Raw genomic sequence first — 21,728 nt, forward strand, 5'->3', positions numbered from 1 at the left:
GTCAGTTACAGGGGCGGGCATAAGCCTGCTTCCCCTGGCACCTATGTATAAATTAGTTTGCCCACATCCATCCTGGGAGCAGGTACCCTTTTACTCTCCATGGCCTGCCTCTCACCCCCTCTGATTCATTCGGATAATGAGATTTCACTACGGAACGAAAGACATAGAAGCCATGTTTAATGCTGTTGGGAAAGGAAGCATGCTAAGCGGTTAATGTATTTTTTCTCCCTTTGTAACGGGATTGTCTTTAAAAGACAGGAGGAACGTTTCCTGGCATGGTTCTAATGTGCTCTGGGTGGCTGATGCCTGCCTGGATCACTTACAACTTGAGAAATGAGGGGATACGTGTACTTCCGTCTCATTCTTGGCTGGCAGTTGAGGCGCTTTCCTATTTTTAACATTAGCACCTGCTAAGCACACGTTCTGTTTCAATTGTGTGTGTTTCTAGGAATACCTGGAGAAAAAGGTGTGCCTGGCCTCCCTGGCCTGCAGGGCATCCCTGGCTCACCTGGAGAAAAGGGAACAAAAGGAGAGAAAGGGCAGGCGGGTCTGCCTGGCATTGGGATTCCAGGACGGCCCGGGGAAAAGGTAACAGCATCCCCGCGGAAGCCCCTCCCACCCATCCCCGCAGAAAGGCTTTGGAGGAACGTTTACTGAGCATCTCCACACAGTAAATGAATCATAACACAGAACGGTTTCTCCAGTTGATTTTAAGTCTCCCTGCCTCCCCCTTCTATTCATGGCCTGTGTCCCCAAGGAGGATCCGAGACGCGCTGAGAGCTTGGGTAGCAAGTTATCATGGGGAGAAATGGAGAAGGAACATGAGAAGCAGAACAGGCAACTGCTCTTTGGCTCTGGGTTTCTAGTTTTTCCTCCATTTTCAGAGGGCTTTGATTCTCCCCTTAGAAAGCTGGAAGTGGAATTCTGCCATGCGATAGTCATTGCACTCACAGGTATACAGAAAGCACCTCCAGACACATGTCCAAGGACAGATATAACATTAATGGGCCCAATTTTCACCCACAGGGAGACCAAGGGGTAGCAGGTTTTCCAGGAAGCCCTGGAGAGAAGGGAGAGAAAGGAAGCAGTGGGATCCCGGGGATGCCCGGGTCTCCGGGCCCCAAAGGCTCACCAGGGAGTGTTGGCTATCCAGGTAAGTGAGCTGGCCTCCTCCTGAGCTCGGGGTTCAAGGATGGCAAAGAGGAACTCAAAGTCATGGGAATTCTGGTGTTTTGGTTTTTCTTTAGGAAGCCCTGGGTTGCCTGGAGAAAAAGGTGACAAAGGCCTCCCGGGATTGGATGGCATCCCTGGCATCAAAGGAGAAGCAGGTAGAGACCACTTTTTAGGACACAGATGGGGGCCTGTGGTGAAGAGGCCAAGGGGCATCAAGGCTGGGTGACCTCTGGATGACCAGCTGGGCTCACACCTCCATTTCCAGATGAACAAGCTGAGTCTAGGGGGACTTCTAGGGTCTTTCCACCAGTCAGACCTAGAACTGGTTTTACAGCTAGTTCCAATTGGGTCTAGAAACTTTTCCTGTTCCGCGTGGTAGATGGATGTCCTTTTTCTCCACTCTCACCAGCTTTAGGGGGTCACTCTGCAGTGGTGTTGCTGCCGCATGAGGGTCCCTTCTGAAGGGGTGTCTGGAGTGACCTCGGGGAAGCTGGGCATGCTAGGGGGTGGGAGGGACAGCTCCCTGGAAAAATGTCAGGACTGGTGCATTTTACATGCAGATCACGGTGCTGTGATAGGTTCCATGCCTGACTGATCTGACCTTTCTCTTTGAGGTCTTCCTGGGAAGCCTGGTCCCACGGGCCCGGCCGGCCAGAAAGGGGAGCCCGGCAGTGATGGATTCCCAGGGTCGGCAGGAGAGAAGGGTGAACCAGGTATGTTGGGCTCCCATTTCCCTTTCAGAATGAGACTCTGCTCTGGGGTAAACATCTCCCAGAGACTTACATTCCATGCTAAGTGACCGGAGCTGGGTGTAAGCTGGGCGTAAGTTACATCCTTACAGCTATTTAAGCAACGATGTGGGCAGTGGGGCAGGATTGGATGGGAAAAGGGGAAAGAGCATGTTCATTTATTCCACAAATACTTCTGGGCATCTACCCTTAAAATGGCCTGAGCTCTCAGTGGTGAGTGAAGGAGACACCGTAGAAAGCCCAGACCACTGCCTTCTCTGCCTGGCCTTTCCCCATTTAGAGGAATGGTCCTGGGAATATTCGCAGTCCCCAGAATCTGCTCCTGTTACTGATGGGTGCACCGCAACTTGGGCAAAAGTGTGAGCTGCGAGCTCCAATGTTGACAATCACATACGTAATAATATTCGTATATAGCAAGAGGGTGACACACAAACAATTTGAAACAGGTTGCCCTCAGTCAGGGGGATGGAGGGAGGGAAATAGTGCTGGGGAGAAGCATGCAGGGGGATCCATGGCTGTTAGTGTTGGTATCTTTCTAAAGTTCATTTCTTTCATTCCGTGAGCCTTATGTTTATATTATGTACATTCATTTTCCTATAAAAATAGTCCATAAGAAATGCCTCCACACCTACTTCCCCCCTTTGAATCTTCCGTTACATACTTTACTCACATTTGTGAACTCCCTGGTGTCTGCTGCCCCAAATATCACTGGCTCTGTGCACTGCCTTTGAGAATAGCTGTTAGTTGGCTAGTCATCTGAGAAAAGCCAATTGGTGAGCCTCCAGACAGTAATGGGAAATAAGTACCCATCTGTACAGATCATTTCTACTAAATGCTGTAATGGTTCTGGGCTCCAAGGTACTTGGGAAAATGTACTAAATTATATATATATCCCGTCACGGGTATCTTAAAACAACTGTAGTAATATAATTTTACTTGCAAAGTGCAACGGACTAATTTCTCTGTGTTTCACACATAGTATATGGTATCGGTGCAAAGAGTGGGTATTGCTTTGTGCGGTTCCTGCAGCTCGGCTGTTTTAGGAGAGATAAACGTGACTTCTTACCTTTATCTTGTAGGTCTACCCGGAAGAGGATTCCCAGGGTTTCCAGGGGCCAAAGGAGAGAAAGGTAACACATTTGCTAAATATGTTCTTCCTTTTCAACGAACTGCTGATACACGTGGTACCGGCAGAGCAGGGCGAGCAGATACGAGGAAGCACATGGATGTGGATGATAGGTTACGGGTCTGGGACAGTCAAATTGACACTTTCTACTGGCTCACGGCAAACCACTGTGTGGCGTGCGTGTTTTGGATTCATAGCCTTGTGAAGTGGGGGGCGGAAGCAGGGGGAAATCCCAACGAGGGCCCAGCGATCCTTCTAGATGGTGACCCTGTTTCCTTCCCTTCTTATTTTTTCTTAATAACCTTGAAGCAATCCTAGAATTTTGTCATTTTGTTGGCAAGTTTGGGGTAATATGTTTAAAACTAAACATGCAGTTTTTTTTTCTACAAGCTCTCACTTAAAAAAATTTTTTTAAAACAGCTTTATTGAGATATCACTGACATCTAATAAATTGCATATATTTAAAGTGTACAATTTGCTACATCTTGATATATGTACACACCCATGAAAATATCAGCACATTCAAGACACTGAATGCATCGTCACCCCAGAAGTTTCCTGGGCTGCCTTGTCACTGCCCCCCCGCTCCTTCCTGTCCCCACCCCGACCTGCACCCCAAGCAACCACTGGTCTGCTTTCTGGCACTGTAGATTAGCTTGTGTTTTCTAGAATTTTACATTCATGGAATCCTACAGCATGAACGTTTTCGCCTGACTTCATTCGCTCAGCATAATGAATTTGAGTCACCTGTGCTGTTCGTTGTGTCAATAGTTTATTCCTTTTTCTTGCTGAGTCGTGTTCCATGGTGTAGCTGTAACACAGTTTGTCTATTCATTCACCTGTTGGTAGAACAAGCCCTTAATTTCAGCAGTGCCATACCTTGCAGTCTTGTCTCCACATACATTCAAATGCCTTTGCCGTAGAACACCACCTTTAAACAGTGTAAAGAATGGTTGCAGTTTCCTTGTACCCTGAGCTTTCTCTTCTTCACATGGGCCATGGCGGGTGTCTGGGACGTTATTTAATAAAAAGGAGAGAGAAGGGCACCAGCTCCGGTTTCCTCCTGGGTCCTTCTGGAAGCCCCTCCCTCCTCCTTGGTGCACTGGATTTCTCTTCTTCCCTGCCTTTCACCGTGATCTCAACCTGTCTTTACTGTTTAGGTTCAAAGGGCGACGTGGGTTTTCCAGGCTTAGCTGGGAGCCCAGGAATTCCTGGATCCAAAGGAGAACAAGGATTCATGGGTCCTCCGGGGCCACAGGGACAGCCGGGATTGCCAGGCACTCCGGGCCACGCGGTGGAGGGGCGCAAAGGAGACCGGGGCCCACAGGGACAACCTGGCCTGCCAGGTAAGGGTGTATCGCTAGGTTCAGAGCTGGGACTGAAACAGAGGCACAAATATACACAAGTATCAGAGAAATTGGAATAACTAAATTCTCAAATGAGCTTTTTATTTAGAAGTTTGCAACGTTTATTACCATTGAAACTGCTTAAGACATTGGGCCCCTTTTACCTGGGCCTCCACTGGGTCAGTGCTTTTCTCGTGCTATTTCTTTCAAGGAACGTGCAATTAGAGAGAGGGAGAAGGGCCATTACTGAAAAGGACTGGAGCACAAATGCCACGTGTGGCTGTTGTTTAAAACCAGCACGACCTTCTGTCACACCTGTTTCCCCATGAACAGGTGGCTGCCCTACGGCATGGCCACCCCTGAGCACAGAGACCGCAGGGCACTTGACTCTGAGACTGTGGTGTTTATATCAATGTTTAGTGCCTGTGGAGGAGATTCTTCCTTCTAGGACCTGCCTGGATATCTTCAGAGATCATGCTGCTTAATATGATGTTGTTGTATACAGTTGGGGACAGTTGGGTGGCAGTGGTGACAACCACAGCCCAGGGACACTTACACATAAAACCACCCTCTGACCTCAAACATGGGACTTCTGTGTCTCCCATTAGGGCTTCCGGGACCCATGGGGCCTCCAGGGCTCCCTGGGCTTGATGGGCTGAAGGGTGACAAGGGAAACCCAGGCTGGCCGGGCACTCCTGGGGCTCCAGGGCCCAAGGGAGACCCAGGATTCCAGGGCATGCCGGTGAGTTGTCCCTTGGCAGGTCTTGTTTTTGCAAAGGGTCATAAGATAATACTTGTGTGTGTATGTGTGTATTCATGTGTGTTACATGTGTGTCACACTCCCAGATCCTCCTTGAATCAGCCCCTCTCTCTCTGGCAAGTAATCAGCCATCTTTACTGGTATCATGGTAGGCAACTATTACACAATTTTTTACCATCTAGTTTTACACAAACTATCAACAGTGAAACGTTATCCTACTGAAGATTATAGTTCAATGCCTGGGTTTAAAAATCTATATACAGATGATGCAAAAAGAAAGCCTCAGTAACATAGAAATATATCCCTATTCCTAGCGCCATTCAGTGTCTATCTCTATGTATATATATGTGCATTATATGTATACATATATAGATATATATTTGTGCATGTAATTTTGCTTATGGCACTTTTTAAAATAAGGTAAAGCAAAGAAACGTTACAACTTTTTATATACTGAGAAAGGAACAACTATGTTGAAATATCTAGAAATTAGGATATTTTTTAAATACAAAAATATCACTGTATTATAAAGGAAAATAATCCTTCTTTAGTATTTTTTATGTTTTTTTCCATATTTAAAAGCATTTTAAGACAAGATGCGAAGCTAATTTTAAAGACAAATCACTGTGGTTGAGTGTTGGGAGTACAGTCATCCAGAAAGGTTCTTTGGTGTTGATAGATTGAGATGTTGCCATGGCAAGTGTTTAGGGAGTTTTGACTCTGTTCATGGCATTGTGCTACGGGGTGGGGACAGCGGGATGTAGGATTTACACCTGCTCCTGGAATGTACCACACAGGCGGACAAGCAGAAAGGGCAGAGTGCCTGAAGCAAGCTGCTGCACTTTCCAGCTCCCTCCTGTAGGCACACACACAGGCTTTGTCATTCTTTTTACATCTTTAAGCAGCCACAAGGCAACATGTGTTCACAGAGCTACTTCAGAACATGGAGGGGCTGTTCCCAGCTTCCTGACTACCAGTTGCTTGAGGGACCTATGTCTCCTGAGCCGTTCCCGACTGACGTTCTCTTTGTGTGTCTAGGGGATCGGTGGCTCTCCGGGAGCTACAGGTGCTAAGGGTGACATGGGACCTCCAGGAGTTCCAGGGTTTCAAGGTAAGACATAAGGGAGATGCCGCCTGAAGACACATTTACCTGCCACCAGAGCCCCAGCCCCTGGTGCTTTCCTGTTGATAGACCTAGCATTGCAGTACAAGATCCTGTTCTCTTCAAATTAAAATGCCATTTCTGGGTGGCTGCCCCGTTTGTAGAATCCCATGCATAGCAGTGTAAAGACATTCTGATTTTCTTCCTAAGAATCAGTGGATCATTGGCATCTCAATGAGAAGTCATGGATTTGGGCCATTCATTAATTTTTTAATGTTTGAAGCAAATATTTATTGGGTGCCTACCAGCTTCCAGGCACTTTGATTTTTTTTACTGCAGCATCAGGTACATATGAATGAAAGGTGAATACAACAAGTTCTCAGCTTGCAGGCATCTTGTGGTCTAGTTGGGGACACGTGGGAACCAGATCGTGACCAAAAACAGAATCACGTGCCCTTCCACTGGTTGTGACCATTTTATGGTTTGCTGCATGTTTGGAAAAATGTGACTTCTGGGTTTTAGAAAGAAGAGTTTCATCAAAAGTTTTACATAGCTGAATACAAGTAATGTTCTTTTCTTCCACGTGCATAAATTGGAAATGTGTTCACTGTGTGTGTGTGTATGCGTGTATTTTACGTGTATATGTATGTAGGTGTGTATATGTACACATAAGCATATGTGTACATGTATGTGCATATATGTATATACTGTGTGTATTCACACACACACGGTTATCGTTTGGAATTCTGTGCAAAGACAGTGTTTTACTTTCCTCCAGGGCAGAAAGGTCTCCCTGGCCTTCAGGGAGTTAAAGGTGACCAAGGAGACCAAGGTTTCCCTGGAACTAAAGGTAAGAGAATTTGATCATTAGAAAACAGCAGTTGAAAATTCTTTGGCCACTTGGCAGGGTTCCTATATTTGGCTAATCTAGTTGACACTTTTACCAATGACTTGTCCTGAAAGTCAAGTTTGTTAAATCTGTGCCTGAGATAAATCCAGTGGAAAGGGGTGAGAGACAAAATCTCACAGGCTCTGAGGGCAGACGGAAATCAGCCGTAAAAATCAGGAACGAAATCCATCTTGCAGGCTGAACAAACTGTGGCTGGACAGTATGGAGTTCTTTCTAAGAAAGGGGATGCCTTGGCTTCTCCACGGGGAGCCAGACGTGCCAAGTGGCTCCAGAGACACAGCTGGTCTTAGAAGGAAGTGGTCTGAGGGAGTCTGCATCCCATCCTGGTCTCTGCGGGTCAGAGCTTATTTCGAGGGCTGCGTTTAGTTTTCAAGACCGTGTTTCAAGAGAGGGAGTGAGCAACCAGAATGCACTGAGAAGTGGATTATTCGGGGAGAAGATAAATGGGGAAACGTGTGAGGCTGCGGTAGACCCGAGGCCCCCAGCTTCACGTGGCTGCTCCGTGTACTTCAGGACCCGTCAAACAGAAGGAAGTTTATGTTCACTCAGTGCTGAAAGATTAAGACCAGTGGCTCTGGCGTGCAGTAAGGCAGATCTCAGATACATACGGGAAAAAAGTCCTAATTTCACCTGTTGGAGCTCCCCACATGAGGGGTGGTTCCTTGAGGGGGATGAGCTTCCCCTTGGGTCCGGGGTCCATCAAGGCCTCCAGATCTGAGTGGACATTTGACACTGGTGACCCCGAGGTCTGTTCCAGTCCCAAGGATTCAGGATTTTAGGTTAGATAATAGAGATGCGCAGACACCCGTGTGTCTCGTCGTGAGGATCTGGTCCCTTGTGGTTTTGATTGTGATTCTACTTTTGAGAAGCACTGCCTTTGGTTGGGTTTCATGTCAGAAGCTGTTTCTGCCCTGAATGTGGACAGTGAAATTGACCAGTGGCTGCCCTGATCCCCACAGGTCTTCCTGGCCCCCCGGGCCCCCCGGGTCCATACGACATCATCAAAGGGGAGCCAGGGCTTCCTGGTCCTGAGGGCCCCGCAGGTCTGAAAGGGCTTCAGGGACCTCCAGGCCCCAAAGGACAACAAGGTAGGAATAACCGCGCTGTGCTGAGGGCTGTGGAGGCGGGAGGGAGCTGACCCGGGCGGCGTTTCCTCTTCACCCCCGTGTCTCACAGCAGCCTCTGGGCAGTGACTGTGTAAACACGTATTTGAAAATGACTTTCTTACCTTCCTTCAGTGTATGTCAAAACCACGTGAAGTTTCTGAAGAGGCCTAACAAGGTCAGAAAAAGAAATACAAGAAAAGCTAGGACAGCACACAACTCAGTACATCTATGTTCACTTAGAAAAACATGGGCAAAGGAATGGGAGAAGCATCTCTCCCGGCCAGGAGATAGGGGACTGTAGGAAGTAGCAATCCAGAATTGTAGGGATTGGTGTTCTCCACAGAGGCCCCAAAGCTATACCCAAGTGGCCAAGATCTGCACAGATCCCTGTGGTTCCCAGACACCTTAAGCTAGAATCTTTCTGATGATTGGGGCTAAACACTCCTTACTTCAAAAGCTATTGCTGAGGAGTGGGGATGGAAGATAAAGAAGAAGGAAAACATTTAGAGTAGAAAGGTAGCATCCATGAAAATTTGTTTTAACCACCTAGGAATAAACCGTACACATAAAAACAAAAAAACTACCCACGTCAATAAACCCGGTGCCTAAACATTTTCTGAGACACCAGGACGTGGCTGAGAGGGGAAAACACCTGAGAAAATGAAAATGCCTCAGATCTCTCCCTACCCCCATGTGACTGCCTTTCCCCAAACTGTGTGCGAAACAAGAACCAGAACAACAGCAAGAAGCCGGGGAGAACCCCGAATTCCGAGATGAGGCACACCCCGTGTGGGTGTCAGTCTGCAGAGTGTGTGTTAACCTTCTGGCTTTCTGGGAAAGCTTTCCCACCTGTAGTCCGAGGCCCTGTGCTTCCCTCTCAGGGGGCCAAAGAAGACATTTCCAAAGGGAAGAAAAAGATACAGCCTATTTATTGCCCTCCGCAACCGGATCATGAATTCTTTCTCCTCTCTTTAGGTGTGACAGGATCTGTGGGCTTACCTGGGCCACCGGGTATTCCCGGGTTTGATGGGGCCCCTGGCCAGAAAGGAGAGGCAGGACCCTTTGGACCTCCTGGTAGGTTTGCTGTGCTGTCCCAACCTCACTACCCTCGACTGCATCTCCGGGTTAGGAGCCTTAGGCCCAGGCATATGGAAACCTGCAGAAGGAAGTGTTCCTTGAAAGATTTCCATAGAAGTTTGTTTCTTAGGAGAAACAGGATCTCACAGAGGAGCTAAGGGTTGTCCTCATTCTCTTCTGTGTAGGGGGACAGATGTTGATCAAAGCTCAGTGCCTCCCACACGTTATTGAAAGGAGGCCACTAGGGATGGCCCTGTCGGGTTTTCTAAGAGTCTGCAGCCCAGACACTCCATTTCAGCAAAGGGCAAGGGAAACAGATGCATGTGCCGTGTTGGCCAGAAGGCCACTGACTGGCACGGACTAAAGTTGATCTGCTTCCCGAGAAGCATGACCTCAGAGGTCCCATCGTGGCTGGGATGCCAAAGGCTGAGGGTGCAACTAAGTAGACAGAGGGCCCAGCCCAGCAGGAGGCCTGTGAACATCTTGCAGGCAGCGTGGTCGCCCAGGGGACAGGAGGACACCCTGCACGGGAGCTTCCTTCCACCCGTGATTCCATATGCTGGCTTTGGGCCACTGAGGCTGGGAAGCTACTTTAAAAGATGGTTGTTTTAATCATCCTATAATAATCCTCCCTCAGAGGAGCTCCCAAATGCTGTATGAATACAGGCATGGAGTCATTTCATTTACTTCCTTTATTCATATATTTTCACATATTTCATTTATTCATTGGACTGAGTTCATGAGCTTCTGCTTTGCACCAAGCACCGTGCTCATAAAACATCTCCAGGTGGGATGCAGAGAGGAGAAGCTGAGGTGGCACGAGGGAGGTGGTGGTTGTACTGAGTCTCGCCTGTTTGAACTGAGGAAGCGAATTTCTCTGCTGTCTTTCAGGTCCAAGAGGCTTCCCGGGTCCACCCGGCCCTGATGGGTTGCCGGGATCCATGGGTCCCCCAGGCACCCCCTCTGTTGATCACGGCTTCCTCGTGACCAGGCACAGTCAGACAACAGACGACCCCCAGTGTCCTCCTGGGACCAAAATCCTCTACCACGGGTACTCTCTGCTCTACGTACAAGGCAACGAGCGGGCGCACGGCCAGGACCTGGGTGAGGCATCTGCAGATGGGTGTGTTCATTCCACGTCGCGTGTCCGGTGCTGGGTGGTGCTGGGCTGTGTTCCCACTCTGCTCCTGTGCTTCGGAGTATCACCAAGACCTAGTCAAGGAAAAGAGTCCTGTTTCCCTCCGTCCTTACCAACAGCCACCATGTTACTAAAGGGAAGCCAGGCAGACGTAAAGGCTGACTCTTTGAAACTTTTAAATTAATAAAACTTCTGACCTCTTCTTCAAATTATCAAGTAGGATCAAGATATCTGGAGCACACACGTAACAGTGTGCATTCATAGTCATAAAACAGAGCAGCTTTACTGTTGCTGCTTTAAAAAATGTCCATGTTATGCTGCCCACAATTCCTCTGTCCTTCTATCAGTTTAGATCCGTAGAGGGTTGTGTGTTTGCCGTCATCGTCTCGGTCCTCTCAGATCTGCTCCACCAAACTATGTTGTAATGTTATACGCCTCTAACGTTCACTGAGGTTGCCAACATATATAAAGACGGCTCGGCATTTCATGAAAGACGCGGTCCAGTGAGTTCCTAGGTGTGGTACAAGGAGCTGCACGTTACGTTCCTTCTAGAATTCAGTTACAGGAAAAGGTCTCTCTCTACTGATGAACTGCTTTGTTTCTGTTCATCCTGCTCCTTCTTGATGGTTGCCCTTTGGCCTGGATCACTTTGCATTGAACTTAATGCTCATTTCCAATCATACTAGTCTGTTGGGTACATTTATTTCCTTCTTTCTGTAATTGGCAAACATGTTTATTTCCACCTTAGCGGTTGTGTAGGATAGATGTCTTTATTAGCTAGCTCACTTGCATTCTGTGTCGAGGCAGACTGCGAATGGTAAGCAACGTCTTCTCCCCGTGTCCCCAGGCACGGCAGGCAGCTGTCTGCGTAAGTTCAGCACGATGCCTTTCCTCTTCTGTAACATCAACAACGTCTGCAACTTCGCCTCCCGAAATGATTACTCATACTGGCTGTCCACCCCGGAGCCTATGCCCATGTCCATGGCGCCCATCACCGGGGAGGGCATCAGGCCCTTCATCAGCAGGTGAGTCCAGCCCATTGGAGCACACATACAATTGATGAAGAAAAGCAGCTCACGGCCAGGGCAGAGATTATTTTTGTGTTTTTCCATTTTCCCCCAAATATTTGATCTATTGCCATTCCGTTTACTAATTGTGATACCTGAGTTTTGTAACAGAAATCAGCCATACAAATAATTGGATGTAAAAGTCGGTTATCTTCTTAAAAAATTTTAGTGCAAACCCTTGGTGAGATAAAGCCCGGCTTTGGAACAAGACATGTTATCTTGTGTGACTCACCGGGTGGCTGCCTTCCCTGCCATGAACCAGCAGTGTCGCTGGAGTCCCCGGCAAACTTTAGAACAGCTTTGCAGCTTTTTTCTTTCTTAAATAATTGTCTCCCTAAGGAGTCTTTTAAGATATATTTTTTGGAATCACCCCCAAGAAACTTTAAAAATTTTTTTATTTTTCAATTGTAGTAAAACAATAACATAAACTAACATAACACATAGCATAAAATTTACCGTCTTAACCATTTTTAAGTGTACAGTTAAGTGGCACTTAACTGTGGGTGTAAGGCGGTCCCCAGGAAATGATGACACCGCAGACATACTGTATGTCTATGCTTTACATATAAAAGATGATACTGATGTATCGTGCACATTAACGTGTACATCCTAAGATTTTTCTCATTCTCTTCCACCCCACCAGTTTTTGCACTCTTGAGGTGATATTGTACCCACTGAGATTGCATGCATTTGAGCGACTTCCCAAATTAAGTGCTTTCCACACTAATTAATGTCTGGGGTATGTTTTCAGGTCCCTAAGAGTCTTCCTGGTAGGAAATAAAATGGGAAATTGAAATGATTGTGACCGAAAAGTACACGATTTTCCTACTTTTGCCTCTTTCCTTCTAATTAAAAGTTGCTTCCTTAACTGTTCTCAGAAGCAATAGAAAAGTGGCAAAGGTATGAACTTGTTTGACTGAGAAGCTAGTCTCTCATTTTACTTTTACACGTGAAGATAGTAAAGGGTGAAAAGAATGACAAGGCAGGACACGTTTTCCTTAGGAAAGTGAGAGTGAGAAAGAACGGAAGCTTTTCTACGTTTCCTTTAGAGAAATAGCAGCTTTTGAATAGGAAGAAAGACTAGTGATGTGGGCTGAGCAGTGTCTGGAGTCAGAGGGGAGGGCGGATGGGGTGGGTGCTTGGAGCAGCCCAGCACCCCGTGTGGTGACCACCTGTCACTGGATGGTCACCACCTACTTCGGGGTGGACTGGTCACTTATGGGGTCTGTAGCTCCAGAGTGTGGAAGGCTGGTCCTCACAGAACAGTCTTGTGAAAAAAAATGTACTGCATAGACCTGGACCAGAAAGGCTGGGAGATGCCTATTGGAAAAATCAGATTTTTGATGGCTTTACCTCAAAATATCTCCCGACAGCTTTCTAAGATTTTTCTTTTGGGCTGTAAGAAAACTTATCTCATGGGTCTTAAAATGGGAAAAGTCATTGGTAACTTCCAGAGAGGCACCTCTCAAAACACAGATGTCCTTCCCAGGTGTCGGGGGTCCCTGTGGGCTGATCTGTGTTGACTTTTCTTGCTCAGAACCATGCTGGGTGCACAAGAACAGAAACTAACCACTAACCACCTTTGTGTTTTTGTTCAGCTTTCCTTGGACAACAGGTAGAAAATGATTATTCGTTTTTGTCTCCTATTTACCATCTTGATAAAATTGATATTGACCTTGATTTGGTTGGGACACAGGGCTCTGGGATGTGTTTAGGAAACAGGTCCAGGAGAAGCCTCAAGTCTGAGACTTGTTTTTCTCTGTGGACCCGTTACCATGAGTTGTTTAAGCGCCCCAGTGCTGCCCATTTCGGGGTTTTCACGTCCCCCTGTTAACTGACCCACAGATGCATGGTGTCTGATGTGACCTCAGAAGTCACATCCTTTAAGTCACTGCTCCGAAAGCACACACATCTCACATCCCCTTTTGTAATAATGCTGCCCATTCCTCTGGGTCTCTGAGCGCCCAGGTCCCACGGTTACTTTAACTTAGTGGTTTCTGATGACTTCTCCGGACCCACAGGTTCCTTCTGAGGTCTCCCTTTTGGGGACATCCTAAAGCTTAATTTTAGAAAGAGTTAATAACAAAATCCTTCCTCTTAAGCAGAAAAAGTACCAACTTTTCTGCTGTCATCCTGACAAAATTTTCTAAGCACTTTCCGACTCTCTGCAGACATGAATCATCAAAAACTACGGACTGTTTAATTGTTCTAGATTGAAGACCACTGGTATGAGAGTAGGTGCTGTGTTCTAATTCTGCCTTTTGACACAACTAACCGTGGTCTCATATTCTCATAGGTAATATGGGGAATGAGAGTGTACGGATTTTAAGGGACCTCGTGGCTCGTTAAATCTGTGATTCTCTGTCCCCTAGCACCCACCGGACGGGGTCCAGACCACGTCTCTGCAGCGGCTTGAATCCGCCAGCCCAGGGAGAGCCTGACATGACGCGCTTTCCTCTGTGCTATATGTCTGCTCCTGTGTCTGGCAGGCAGATGGTGGCAGATGTAGAGGCCAATTTCAGTCACTGTTGTTTAGCTGAGCCCTTTACTTCATCTGCATTTGTGTGAATAAAATAGAAAATAGCGCGCGCCCGCGCACACACACACACACACACGGAAAACCGAATGACTCACTTCAGCCCTCTTCACACTCCTAATCCATTTTCATGCAAATGTTCCAGCATAACTAGGTGTAATTATTAACACCATTTATAGTCATTTATCAGCATTGTTAGCACTCTGTTCAGTTTGTGACTTGAATATAATTATTTTACTGCTGATGTTTAAATTTTTTTTTTTCAACAAAACGTTATCCCACCATCAAAGGGTCGCTTAGTAGAGCAGGTCTGAGTCGGAACGTTGTGTGTTGCTGTCATTTATTCCTGGGTGCAGTCCCAGCGGCTGAGCACGAGCCAGCCTGGCTTGGGGGCCATCCAGTCTGGCCTGGGGCAGAGTCCCCTCACTGGTCTGTTGGTTCCAGGTCTGGAAAGAGTCTCCAGAAGAGGCTCACGTGGACAGCCAGCCCTGGGTTTGTTATCTGTCTTAGTTACTATAATTCACTCAATGTTCTTCTTACATTGAAGATGATTCAGGGCTTAAAACAAATCGCCGTGTTCCGCAAGTGGTAGCCCTTGGATTGCACCATCTCCTTTTTCTTGAGCATTCATTGTGTTTGCTGAAATCCACACTCGTTGCTGAAACACTGGAAGACACTAAAATACACAAAGGAGAACACAGAAGTCTCCTGCAGCCCCAGCGCCTCAGGAAATGGTCCCTATTACAACCTGACCTTCCAGTTTCCTTCCTGCTACAAAGTAGATGGCTAAATGACAAGTGTTGGGTCTGGTTTTGAGCTTAATGTTTTAATACTGAGGCAGGCTTATCAAACCAATGAGAAGACCCTAAGCCTCAGAGTCCAAGCAGGGGACACCTGATCTGTTTGGTAAAACACATCACTGGGTCAGAAAGATGGAGTGGCGAGATGGAGCACAGATAATGGGGAAAGGAGCGAGCCGGTGGAGGCCTGCCTCGGCTGTGCTGAGCCTCTCTGCTCCGTGCCTTCCAGGTGTGCTGTGTGTGAGGCTCCGGCCATGGTCATGGCTGTGCACAGCCAAACCATCCAGATCCCGCAGTGCCCCAGCGGCTGGTCCTCGCTCTGGATTGGCTACTCCTTTGTGATGGTAAGTGTCTGGGGAAACTCCATATTTCCCCCAAAGAGCTGCCCACAATCACCCCACCTCTTTTCCCTCGCTCCTGGGACCCCCTGCAAAGTGTCCCCAGGAGCCTGGCCTGCTCCCCTGGGAGGGGACAACAGGGGGTCCAGCTCCCGCTCAGAGCCCTCCTCTTCTGGGACTGGGTCGCTGGGTGACCTGATGAGGTTCCGAGTCAGCGCCTCCCTGGGGGAAGAGGAGGGCGCGCCCATGGTGGGTACACATTTACTAAAACGCTTGCAAGCCCAAAAGCAGAAGCTAGAGTCAGGAAGAGAGCGGGGGCACTGGCCGGTGTCAGGGGCCCGAGGGTCCACACCCCTCCCACATGAGTCTGCTCTCCTACCGCCCAGCTGCCCCAGATGCCAGACCCCCGGTGCTCCCTTCCTCCCAAAAGCCAATTAGAACAGGAAACACAGCACCCTTTTGAGATCCCATTGTAGTTTCTTACATATTTTATTGCCTCAGTTTAAAGTACTGATTGAAAACATAGAAGCTCTGAACTTGGACCATCAGGTTACACTGGAATCACTCCCTGTAAACGATCCTCCACAAACATTTCCCATGTCACCGCTGTAAGCCCAGTGCCATCGTCACACTCCCAGGTGTGGCCAGGTCGTACGTACCTTTGACCCCCAAATCATCATTAGCCTTGTTATTTGATTGACAGGGAAAGTGGCCTCTTAACTGTGTTTTTCTGCTGTAAGTTATTCCAAGTGTAGAAATTGCCAAGAAAGCAGTTCTTCAAATGCTTGTGTATTAGATTCTCACCAGTCAGATGGTGAGATTTCCTGGGTTGAAGATCCTGCATTTAGACTCTTCAACAGGTCCAAAAAATTGCAACAACAAAATTTAGCAAGTTGTTTTGATAATTCTAAGTACTGCATGGTGACTCCTTTATCACGAAAGCCAAAAAGGTTAGAACTATGGTGTAGAGAAGTCAAGATACTCGCAGTGATGTAAACATACAACTCTGACTCAAAGGCAGATTGGACTTTTGACTCCATTATCATAAGAAATACTAGATGGAGTCTCAGTTTGACAGAAGAGGCCCTCGATCCAAGGAGTAAAGAATGGAGGAAAGGGCTTCCCTGGTGGCGCAGTGGTTGAGAGTCCGCCTGCCGATGAAGGGGACACGGGTTCGTGCCCCGGTCCAGGAAGATCCCACATGCCACGGAGCGGCTGGGCCCGTGAACCATGGCCGCTGAGCCTGCACGTCCGGAGCCTGTGCTCCATAACGGGAGGGGCCACAACAGTGAGAGGCCCGCGTAACGCAAAAAAAAAAAAAAAAAAAAAAAGAATGGAGGAAAGCACTCTGTCACTTCCCCGTCCCTTGTCCGGGTGTCATACAAAGATCTGAACAACGATTGCCCGTAATTTCTCAAAACCAAGAGCAAATCAAAATGATGAGGTTCTGGAGAACAGGCATCCCATCACTGCTGAGCCTGGGGGCTTTGTGGGGAAGCTGAGGGGCTCGGATCTGGCAGCCTCCAGAGGCCTGTTCCCATCTCAGCTTTGCCTGGGAAGTGTGACCTGGAATGTTCTGGGATCCTGGGGTCCTCATCTGGGAATCAAGGGTGTTAGCTTTGTCCTCAGAGGTCCCTTATGGCTAATTCCAGAGTTTACTTTTCTTATGTCCGTAATAGCCATCCTGTAGAGGTTTTGCCGTATCTTCCATTTGTACGTCATTCATTTTATGTCTTGGTTTCTGAGGACAGATGAGCGTACTTCAACCCAACTGAACAAACAGTAACCATAGTAGCTTTCTTTTCCCTCTTTCTCTTGTTTAAGTTTTCTCTTCTTAAAGAAAAGAAAATGGATAATGTAGCAAATAAAGGATGTAGCAAATAAAGGATTTTGCTACCTAATGTAGCAAATAATAAAGGATTTTGCTACCTAATGTAGCAAACAAAGGATTTTGATGATCCCGTATAATTTTGTTTAGAAAGTCTGATGTCACATCAGTTGGTCCCAGCATCCTCTGCACATTTTGGCTGTCATCTCACGCCCCAAGTTAGAAGAGGTTTCAGTGTTCCCAGAAGAAAGCAGTGAGGACAGCGTTTGTTGAAATGCTGGTGGAGCTGGACCAGTCACCTCCCGCCCCCGGGAGGAGCGGTCGGCTGATTCCTGGCACTGGGTGTGCCCGGCGTGATGCCATGGGGCGGCGTGGCTGCCAGTGTGTTCCCTGGGGGCCTCGGGAGACAGAGAGGGCGGTTCTCCGGGAGGGAGCACCCCGGCTCTTCCCTGGGGCCCGGGAAGCCCGTCGGGGTGGGCGGCCACCTCTGGCTCACGTCTCCTGTCTCCCTGCAGCACACCAGCGCCGGAGCCGAAGGTTCTGGCCAAGCCCTGGCCTCTCCTGGGTCCTGTCTGGAAGAGTTCAGAAGCGCCCCCTTCATCGAGTGCCACGGCCGCGGGACTTGCAATTACTATGCAAACGCTTACAGCTTTTGGCTTGCCACGATCGAAAGAAGCCAGATGTTCAAGTAAAGTGCCCCCCTCGGCCCCCCCCCCCCGGTGGCTTTTATTTTCAGGCATCCATGATCCATACACGTGGTCCGGTGCAAAGTCCCAAAGATGGTCTTCAGCAATCCTTAGGAAGACTTCTTCCATGGGTAGGATAGGAGAGGAACAGATATTTGGTTCTGTTCCACATGGGCAGATAAGCAAGACCATGTTCAGAGGCAGAACTTAGGGGCTTCCCTGGTGGCACAGTGGTTGAGGGTCCACCTGCCGATGCAGGGGACACGGGTTTGTGCCCCGGTCCGGGAAGATCCCACATGCCGCGGAGCGGCTGGGCCCGTGAGCCATGGCCGCTGAGCCTGCGCATCCGGAGCCTGTGCTCCGCAACGGGAGAGGCCACAGCAGTGAGAGGCCTGCGTACCGCAAAAAAAAAAAAAAAGGCAGAGCTTAGGTGACAGGCTTCATTCATTCATTGCTGAAGAGCCATGAAAGAAAAAAGTCCAGTTTTCAGTTTTTCAAGATGAATCCACGGCAACATCATTAACACAACTAAAATCTGCAAACAGAGCATTTTAAAACATTGTACCTTTAACCAGCAGGGAGAGAGAAGTGAACAGCCTTGGTTTTCATGGTGTTTATAATGCTGAGTTGGAGTTATCAATGGCGAGTTATCAGTGACCGTTTTTCAGGCCTGCGCATGAAAATTAATTTCAGCACAAATGCCACCAAAATGGATACAGAGAACCTCTTCTTTCATTTCCATTACCAAAATTTCACCTTTAAAACAACGGTCCCAAGTGGCCGTTGACCTTGAAGTTAGTTTGGAGCGGGGCCCAGTCTGTACTGGATGGGAACACATAATGAGGCCTCTGTCCGGTACTTAGTACCAGCTGCAGCCCTGCTGGAGCGGACGCCGGGCGCCGATGGGGCTGAACAATTACTTCCTGTTCAGTCCCCCAAATCAGTGCTTCTCGGCCCTGGAGATAAGCCTTTCTGTCTTTACCTTTTCGGAGAGAATTCTGTGGACCTCTGCTATGACCCTGTCTCTTTCTAGCTTAGATCATAAAGGTGAAGCAACACGCTCACTACTCGTAAATGTCTAAGCCTCAAAAAACTACCAGGTGCCTTTCTAGTAGCTCACACAAGACTTTCTAGGCAACTGGGAACTTGACGTCAACTCTCCAGATAGAATTTGACCATTAGCTACCGAAATGAGCACCAGCTCCCAGGGCTGCCCATTATAGGGTTAACAGGTAACAATGGGGTTTTTGGTTTTTGATTTTTTTTCTGAACCAGCAGCCTGGTACAATTAACTGAAATGCCTTCTTAAACAAAACTAGGTAAGATCCCATTAATTTAAATAATTTGGGGGCACTAGGATTTTCACCAAAGTTGCTAACGTAAGCCACCTCAATTTTAAGACAAGGTACTCTTATTACATGGCTACTTTAATTTGAATAAGATTTGATTAGTACTCATTTTAGTTCAGACTTCACTTCTCCAATAGTCAAAGAACAGAATTCCTAGGATAAAGCAAGCACTTGGAACACTAAATGTCCTCCCCTGTCTTTGGCCTCTAATCAGACCACCTGCGTGAACAACTTTCAAGAGTTATGAATGTATTTTGAGGTCTGGTCGATTATTCCAGATTTGCTGCTCATTCTGTCATTCAGCAATGATTTAATGAGCACTTAGGATGTGTGTGAAGTGTCTCAGAGAAGAAGACCATCTTCCTAGTCTGGGGGTGTTTATAATCGAGTTGTGAAGAGAAAACAAAAGGTTAACCTATAGTTAGAAGAGGCAGGGTCTGTGGTGGGGACTGGCTGAGACTTTGGGGTCAGACAGACGTGGGTGACTCTGGCTGTGCCCTCACTCGCCTTGTACTCTTGGCCCGAGGATGGATGCAGATGATAACTTGCAGGCGTTACCGAGGCCGTGGGATGCCCCCAGTGCGGTACCCGCTCAGAGGCAGGGTGAAGGCTGGTTCCTCGGGGATCTCTGATGGGAGGGAGGGCCGAGGAGCTGGCCTGAGCCATGCGGTGACCCTGACTTCTGTGCTGCCTTTCAGGAAGCCCACGCCGTCCACCTTGAAGGCTGGAGAGCTGCGCACGCATGTCAGTCGCTGTCAAGTGTGCATGCGGAGAACATAACGAAGCCAACCCTCAGCTACTTCACAACATGGTGCTACTCCTCCCTCTTCCCTCCTTCTTCTAACAGCAACGAACTCTAGAAATATATCCTGTGTACCTCACTGTCCAGTATGAAAACTGTAAGGTGCCTGATAGGAATCTGCATAACTAACACACCCTGCTTCGTTGGCCTCTACTTGCTGAAGGAGAATCCAAGACCACGATAAGCTGCCCGTAGTGAAGTCCCAAATGGCACTTCTGATGAAATAAAAAATATGTCTGTTCTACAGTCCAGTGCACTGATGTGTGAAGTGAGACCCATCAGAAAACCAAAGGGTGCTAGGAGGGCTGTGGGACCTTCCAACCTGGGCGAAGCCCGTTTGCATTCTTGTATTATAACAGATCCATTTCACACCCCAGGTGAAACGTCTGTTGATATCACTGTCTAACTGTTTCAAAATTCAGGTCCCTCGGTCTGTACAAATAATAGTCGTGTAAAGCCGATGGTTGGAACCTCCAAAGGGAAGGACGGGGCCTAGCAGCCCTGTCTTCCGACTGCCCCACCAAAGAGAAATTTCGGTCTTTCTGCTCTGTGTGGTACTATGCAGCTGCTTTTGCAGAAGTCATGGATTTCCTGTGGAATAAAGATGGTCCCCAAAGTAGGCAGAAATGAAATATATATATATTTTAGTAATTTATATAGATGTCAGCAATTAGGCAGGTCAAGTTGTAGTTTCATTTCCACTGTTAAAATAAAGCTTACATAGTTTCTTCCTTTAAAAGCCTGTGTTGTCCTTTAACAGAGATTTTTAAACACTAGGGTATTGAATGTGAAACACCAGTTTTCATTGTTCACCTCCAAACCAAAAATTTTGTGTTGCCAAAACCAAACCCGGCTTCACGGATATGGTGTCTATTACAGGAAAACATGTACTTTGAGCTTCTTGTTTTTATTCTGTATGAAATATCTTCAGGGTTTTAAACACTAATCACAAACTGAATGACTTGACTTCAAAAGCAACAAACTTAAAAGGCCTTCATTTATGAGTATTCCTCATTCTGCAGCCTGGTGTGAGAAATAACTCTGTCGAATCAGAATATCAGTATTTTTACCTGTAAGCACATTCAGGCGGCTTCCTTGGTTTTTCGTGAGTTGTGTTCAGACTTCAGCAGGGGAGCGGATGCATTGCAGGAGAACAGAATTGGACCACTATGCCTGAAACGACATTTTACTAAAAGCCTCCAAAACGTTTTTAAGACTACTAAGGCCTTTTGTGTAATTTCTTTAAATGTGTATTTCTTAAAAATTCAAATTTGTAATAAAACTATTTGTATAAAAATTAAGCTTTTATTAATTTGTTGCTAGTTTTGCCACAGAAACATCAAAGGAAAAGTTACTGCACAAGCCACTAATAAATTTGTAAGCTTTGCAAATTTAGATCATATTTATTTTGTAGTTCTTCTAGATGAGAGTCTCAGCCTGGGTGTAATTTACAGAAATTTACTACAAAGAAAGAAAATATGGTCTTCTCCTTCATCCCTCCCTGCCTTCCCTCCCATCTGTCCATCCAGGCAGCCCTCATCCATCCATCCATCCATCCATCCATCCATCCATCCTTCCATCCATTCTTCCATCCATCTATCCAACCATCCATTCATCCAGCCATCCTTTCATCCATCCTTCCATCCATCCATCCATCCATCCATCCATCCATCCACCCATCCATTCATCCATCCTTCCAGCCATCCATCCATTCACCCATCCATCCATCCATCCATCCTTCCATCCATCCATCCATCCATCCACCCATCCATTCATCCTTCCATCCATCCATCCATCCATCCATTCACCCATCCATCCATCCATCCTTCCATCCA

General features: G+C 47.4%; 1 protein-coding gene across 1 annotated transcript in view; it reads left to right on the plus strand.

Moving 5' to 3' along the window:
- Window positions 1–19,920, plus strand: part of COL4A1 (collagen type IV alpha 1 chain) — a gene marked incomplete at its 5' end in the record, with an annotated part of 144,231 nt that extends 124,311 nt beyond the window's left edge. The window contains 16 exons of the mRNA XM_079721844.1: window positions 449–588; window positions 1,027–1,153; window positions 1,248–1,328; window positions 1,788–1,886; window positions 3,002–3,052; window positions 4,209–4,394; window positions 5,003–5,136; window positions 6,193–6,265; window positions 7,035–7,106; window positions 8,126–8,254; window positions 9,248–9,346; window positions 10,241–10,453; window positions 11,335–11,512; window positions 15,120–15,234; window positions 17,572–17,744; window positions 19,790–19,920. Of these exons, the coding sequence (XP_079577970.1) occupies window positions 449–588; window positions 1,027–1,153; window positions 1,248–1,328; window positions 1,788–1,886; window positions 3,002–3,052; window positions 4,209–4,394; window positions 5,003–5,136; window positions 6,193–6,265; window positions 7,035–7,106; window positions 8,126–8,254; window positions 9,248–9,346; window positions 10,241–10,453; window positions 11,335–11,512; window positions 15,120–15,234; window positions 17,572–17,744; window positions 19,790–19,871 (1,952 nt within the window). The 3' untranslated portion in view covers window positions 19,872–19,920. The remainder of the gene's footprint in view (window positions 1–448; window positions 589–1,026; window positions 1,154–1,247; window positions 1,329–1,787; window positions 1,887–3,001; window positions 3,053–4,208; window positions 4,395–5,002; window positions 5,137–6,192; window positions 6,266–7,034; window positions 7,107–8,125; window positions 8,255–9,247; window positions 9,347–10,240; window positions 10,454–11,334; window positions 11,513–15,119; window positions 15,235–17,571; window positions 17,745–19,789) is intronic.
- Window positions 19,921–21,728: the final 1,808 nt, after the last annotated feature.

This window comes from Hyperoodon ampullatus, assembly GCF_949752795.1.
Source record: "Hyperoodon ampullatus genome assembly, chromosome: 16".
Taxonomy (NCBI): domain Eukaryota; kingdom Metazoa; phylum Chordata; class Mammalia; order Artiodactyla; family Ziphiidae; genus Hyperoodon; species Hyperoodon ampullatus.